General features: G+C 39.9%; 1 protein-coding gene across 4 annotated transcripts in view; it reads left to right on the top strand.

Annotated features, from left to right (window-relative positions):
• The window catches only part of LOC145980044 (thioredoxin domain-containing protein 6-like), a 109,416-nt gene extending 107,718 nt beyond the window's left edge, over positions 1-1,698 (top strand). For all 4 annotated transcript variants that reach the window (XM_083113026.1, XM_083113025.1, XM_083113023.1 and 1 more), the window contains one exon: positions 1,276-1,698. In XM_083113026.1, the coding sequence (XP_082969152.1) occupies positions 1,276-1,432 (157 nt within the window). In that variant the 3' untranslated portion in view covers positions 1,433-1,698. The remainder of the gene's footprint in view (positions 1-1,275) is intronic.
• Positions 1,699-6,000: the final 4,302 nt, after the last annotated feature.

The raw sequence follows: 6,000 nt of genomic DNA on the forward strand, positions 1-6,000 counted from the left end.
CAAACAACAATGCATCATCCAGCCGTGTGTCGACAGCTGCTCATTGATGCCAGAGGCCAGCGACAGCTGTTGTGCATTGTTCAGAACGACCGTAGGGCCACAGTGCGTGAAATCACCCACAGGTACAACAGTGGTGACCAGGACAATGTTTCACAGCACGGTTTATTGAACGCTGCTGCGCATGGGACTGCGGACATAATACGATAGCTCATTAGGTAGGTGGTCATAATGTAATGCTCATTGGTGTAAAAGTTAATACATAAAGCTGCATCATTTTGTTGTCGAAATGTGGTAGAAAATGCACTTCTCTTTTGAAATCACCCAACATGAACATTACAGTAGGCAGTTTCTCATTTTGCGAGATATTTGCATAAATAGTATTGCTTCAGTTCCACACACCCATTCATACACGCATATTCGGAAAGTAAGTACCAAAAGGGTGTAAGAAATAAAGTAAAATAGTTTTGTACCTGTTTTTATTTGAATTGCATTCTGCAGACCTTAAACTACTTCTCTACGTAGTTTCCACCATTTTTCAAGCATTTGTCATAGTGTGGCACTAGTTCTTGTATCCCATCGTCATAGAATGTTCCCGCCTGTGATGAAAGCCATCCCTGCACTCCTGCTTCGACGCCATCATCCTCGTCGAAACGCTGACCACAATTTTCGATTCCAGGCGATCTGTCACAATTTTGTAGAGGATGTTTTCTTGAAATTTGTGGAAATTCCATGGAAAGCGATGATATTGTGAAGCATCTGTTTTCACGAATTTCCGCGTCGACACCAAATCCTCGGTCACAACAGATGGCCGACCGCTCCTTGGCTCATCGTTAACTGTCTCACGACCTTCTTTAAACATAAAAAAAGACCTCTCACAGTTGACGGTGGATGTATACCGGTTTCACGTTCTTGCATTGAGAAAACGAAACACAGACCGGACTTCACAGTCGGCGGGCCGATTGATTTTGTTGAACATTTCAAACCTTAATAAACCTACAAAGAAAAAACATGACCTGCTCCCACGACTGCCTGTGGCTTACTGAGGGATGAAGGACGTCAGCGAGAACTCACACGGTCGCGACTGCAGCGCTACAGCGTCAATATTTGCCAACGGTACTTACTTTACGAATACGCCTCGTAACATGCTTATTTCAGTTGTCACCAGGAAGACAGTAAAACACCCATACTTCCAGATTATCATCTAGGTTTTAAAAAAAACAAAGAAAAAGAGTCCTACTTATATTTAATACTTAATTTTCTTTCCCTAATTTTCAGAGGAGAAAAGTTTATCTTAGCAATCAAAAAGACAGGAAGTGATCTAATTCGAGTGTTGAAGAAACTAGATCCTCTGTACATCAGCCCCAATTCCAAGGCAGCAGAAGAAGACTTCTTCCATTTCTTCCCACATATTTTGGTAGACGATGACGAGTGAAAAGAACCACCACTACATGACTTATGGTGTCAGTGTCTTCGTTTTTTTGTTATTAGATGCTTTGTTGATGTTTGAACTGGTTTTGCTAGATGCATAGATGTACAATTTGAACAGGCTGTGATATCTGTTGTTACGGAAAAGCAAGCAACTTTGCTGGTAGGAGAGTATTTATTTATTGTTGTTATTTAATGTTAGAATTTAATGTTCACTGTTGTTTTTGTCGAATGTACTCTATGTACCTTTCATAATAAAAAACTTAATTGTTTCTTATTGTGTTTCAATTGCCTAATTTTTGGGAAAATATATTTATCTTTCATATGGTTCATTTTTAAAAAAATTGTTAAATCATTTACACTGACAAAAACTCACGTAGAAAATTATGTTAAATTAGAAGAGAATGCCCAATTAATAATTATTTCCCTTTTGTAGTGCAAATTGTGTTGCTTTTCCCATTAAGTTGCAATCGTTATGTGATAAAGAAACATAGACATCCTTAAATGCCAAAACCTAAGTGTGAAATTTTAGGTGCATTTATTCTTAAATTGAAGGTGACAAAATGAAATAAACACTAATAAATCTTTGAATACAATATTGCATGGATCTTCTGCAGTGGCGTATGCTGGGTTTAAAACCTGAGCTATCTCTTTTTATCATAATGTTCAAATGGGATGATCTTTTTTGTTCGATTTCTTGGATTTTAAGGTGATGTGACATTGCGATTAAAATACATACATTACAATTTACTAAGAATTATAAAAATATCACTGTTTCATTAATATAAAAACAATAAGGAAAACATTTCAAAGATTTCATGGTTATTTATAAAATATAGAGGCCCATATTGTGAAATATTTATGTAGGCCTACGTACGAGAATAAAATATACGCATATAATAAACTTCTTACCTTGAATATTTAATTTGGACAGGAACTCAATTCTTCTTTTGGCAACCTCTGTGGTAAAATGGTTATTAGCACAGCGCACTATGATGCCAGCGGTCCCGGGCTCAAATCCAGGCATGGCCATGGGTATTCTTTGTGAATGACCCTTCATGAATTTAATCGTATCGTCACTCATTCTCATCGTCGCGATTAGCTAAAGTGGCAGAAGAGCAACGCAAATAACAAATCCATTCTTTTCTTTGCTATGCCAGAGGCCTGCATATCTTCACGATTTGAAGTTTATCCTCATGGAAAAATAGAGTAAATTGTTTCGGCAATAGTTTGTTAATTATGTCATTCATTTTCCTTCACTACATGATGCAGCACAGATCATTCAAAACATATATACGTAATTCACTCACTCAATACACTTAAGAAAATCCACACAGTAAGAAACCTAATTTTCTTAAACTTCCTTCAACGCGATTTCCACTCGCAAAATGCCTTTCGTCATTTCCGGACAGTCATAAACAAAGCAGCAGAGGGGTTGAAAACATCGTAAAGCATGGTTGGTTGAAGGTCAGCGGCCTGCGAGTTCCGCATGTGTTCGATGGGACAGAGATGTTTTGGCTGAGAGGACAAATTCCCTATCACATGCTGGTTAGCGCATTGGCATCGCTGTAAGGTTTTACCGCCGTTGTAAAATGAAGGGTTCCCTGTCTAAGAAGCCGCCCCTACAAATATGTCACCGACCGCTTCCAGGTGCTGGTCGGGGAAGAATTTAACCGCTGAAGTCTGGTGGTAGTTTTAAAGAAAAGGAGTCCATCCCCATGTATAGAGCGAGCACAAGGAAAACAAACCTTGGATGAAAAATCCCTGCGCAGCCATTCTTCCATTCAGCTCGGGCCATAAGGAAGCATGGTCCACTCTCCCCCTCATCTCCTCGCGGGAGTATGGTGCACAGGAGTCGCAGGTTTTATACTATCATTTTTCCCCGTGGTTGTTGTTTGAGAGTGAAGCATCAGTCACATTTGATATTCAATTATTTTCTGTATTTCATCTGGGCTTCGGCGATAGCCTAGAATATACGCGCCTGATCTTCTGTCTGTCCACATTGAGATTTCAATGCTAGATGCCAGAACTTCATAATTGTAAAGAAAATTCATACCCATCAGCAGTAATACCTACACAATTCCAGGAATATGTAGTGCATAGACAGTCTTACTGATCTGTCTATACCAACCAATAACTGATAAATCTACTTCATCCATAACATCTCTAAAAAAACATTGTAGTGGTGAACCAGACTTTCAAGAACAATACATGATATTTTACGTAGGTATCAAGACTCAAGACAGCAACTTCCCAAAACTTTCACATAAAAAGTATAAGATCTGGAAACTGTGAGATTATATGATTTGTCAACAACCACCAACAATCTTGGGAAAGGATACAAACTACAGGTTGAGTCAAAAGTCCATGACCACCCCTTATAAAATGAAAGGGTCTAGGTTGCAGCAATTGGTCATGGTAGTAATACGCTAGGCCTAGGGGAAACTTTTTGGTGCATGACAACGTCCGCCATCTTGGATCCAACTTCATTTCTTTAAATGGGAAGAGGGGCATGTGGTGTATGGTTTTGGGCTAGAATTTCACCAGGAATTCAGTGGTAAAGTCAGATTTATGAAAACTTTAATGATAAAGAAGTTATGGGCATATAAAAGTTACACAATGTGTTCAATATCTGTCCTTCTTGTGCTATGAACATGTTGAGACTGTTCTCCCATGCTCTGTGGACACGGAGCAATATCTCAGGTGTGGTTTGTGCACAGGCATCCAGTATCCATTGCTCCAATTGACCCACATCCCGAATTTTTTCAGCATACACAATTGACTTCACATGACCCCACAGGTCAAAATCGAGTTGGGTCAAATCTGGTGATCAGGGAGGCAATGGCCCACATCGACTAATCCATCGACCAGGAAACTGGAGGTCTAGATAGTGACGAACCTGTCGTCCCCAATGAGGTGGTGCCCCATCCTGCTGAAAATATGAGGGGAAGCTGCCATCCTCCGTCAAAACTGACGGTAAAATGTGTTCTTGTAACAACTGCAAGTAGCCTCTGCATTTAAATTGTCATGAATGAAGAATGGGCCAATGATACGTGTCCCCCAGATCCCAGCACAAACCATTTTGCTCGGAATTCTCCACAACGTGTTCTCGGAGGACCAAAACCGCATGTTCTGTTTATTCACTTCCTCATTCACATAAAAATTTGCTTCATCAGAATGCAGAATATGCAGTGCAAATTGTGGGTCCTGGCAAACTTGCTCCACAGCCCATTCACAAAACTGCATTCTCCTATCCACGTCGTCCTCGGAGAGATGGTGTTGCAGCTGCAGCTTGTACGGGTGACACTTAACCCTTATCCGGGCAACCAGTGTCTATCAGACACTGTTGATTATACAGTCAACTCTCGATTCAACGACCTTTCACAGTTCCCGGGAAAAGGGTCGTTATTTCGAAGGGGTCGTTATTGGAATTTGCCCCAATTTTCTGCTTAAACGGAGCTCAAACGGACACAAAGATGCATAGGAGATGGTAACACCATTTATCCTGGTAGTTATACAACCTGTTATGCACAGGACACGTGTTGTGAGAAGGAAAATAGAACATGAAAAAGTTTTCACAAAAAATAATGTTACTTTCTTTCAATTGTGCACAGTCGTTGCTTTTCCAGGAAATTCTTACAATTATAGTTCATGAGAAAGCCGTTTGCACCGACACCTATGGAAAGGAAAACAATCTCTCGCTTATTGCAAGCGAAACTCGAAGAATCTTGACACCAGTTACACTGGCGCCAGCAAAAGTCGGGAGATAATCGGGCAGAATGAATGTTGGATTTTATACGTGTCTAGTGGAGCATTGTCTGTTACAAGATTAACTCGTAAGATTAGATCTCTCGGGAGAAACAACACAACCTTTCTAGGCACCACACACAAAAAAAGGCGGGGCTGTAATTTTCGTTCTGGTTCGGCTGTGTAAAATACATCGCAAAAAAAAAACACGTTTTCTTTGCTTCAACCAACTCCATTCACCCTCCCCCCTTCCCCATTCAAGTGAACAGTCCAAACTCCTTCTCTGACTTGCATTGTAATCCAGTATGAAAAAGGAAACGCGCAACTTGCGATTTGTCTTCACCCAATGCGTATTCTAGGACACGTCATTAAACAGCGTCCCAGTCGAAAGTCAGTTAGATTTGGAATTGAATTTCACTTTAAACTGTATATTTAGTTCCGATTAACCCATCAGTATAAAATGAACTGAAAACAAGCTTTATGAAACTGCGCACTTTTACATGTCAAAATGGTAGATCGTTATTTACTCTCACGTTAATCGATGATTTAATGTTGGATTTAGGAGTATTCCCGATGTCAAACACCCACTCCTCCAAAAGTTTTCCCCTTGAATAATGTCTTTCTAATCGATCTCAGCGACCATTCCTACATTGAGCACTTTTTTTTTCTTCACATACATGAATGGTTCTGAAGAAAAGCGGATGTGAATTAAATTTACAGTTTTGCTTATCAGAAGGCGCAGAACATGAAGTTGTTTTAACTCTTGTTTTCCTTTCTGGAGATCGAATTTCCTTATCGTCAAATGAAAACAGCTTTGCGAGATTCAAA

Source organism: Lepisma saccharinum, chromosome 27, assembly GCF_977018435.1.
Source record: "Lepisma saccharinum chromosome 27, izLepSacc3.1, whole genome shotgun sequence".
Taxonomy (NCBI): Eukaryota; Metazoa; Arthropoda; class Insecta; order Zygentoma; family Lepismatidae; genus Lepisma; species Lepisma saccharinum.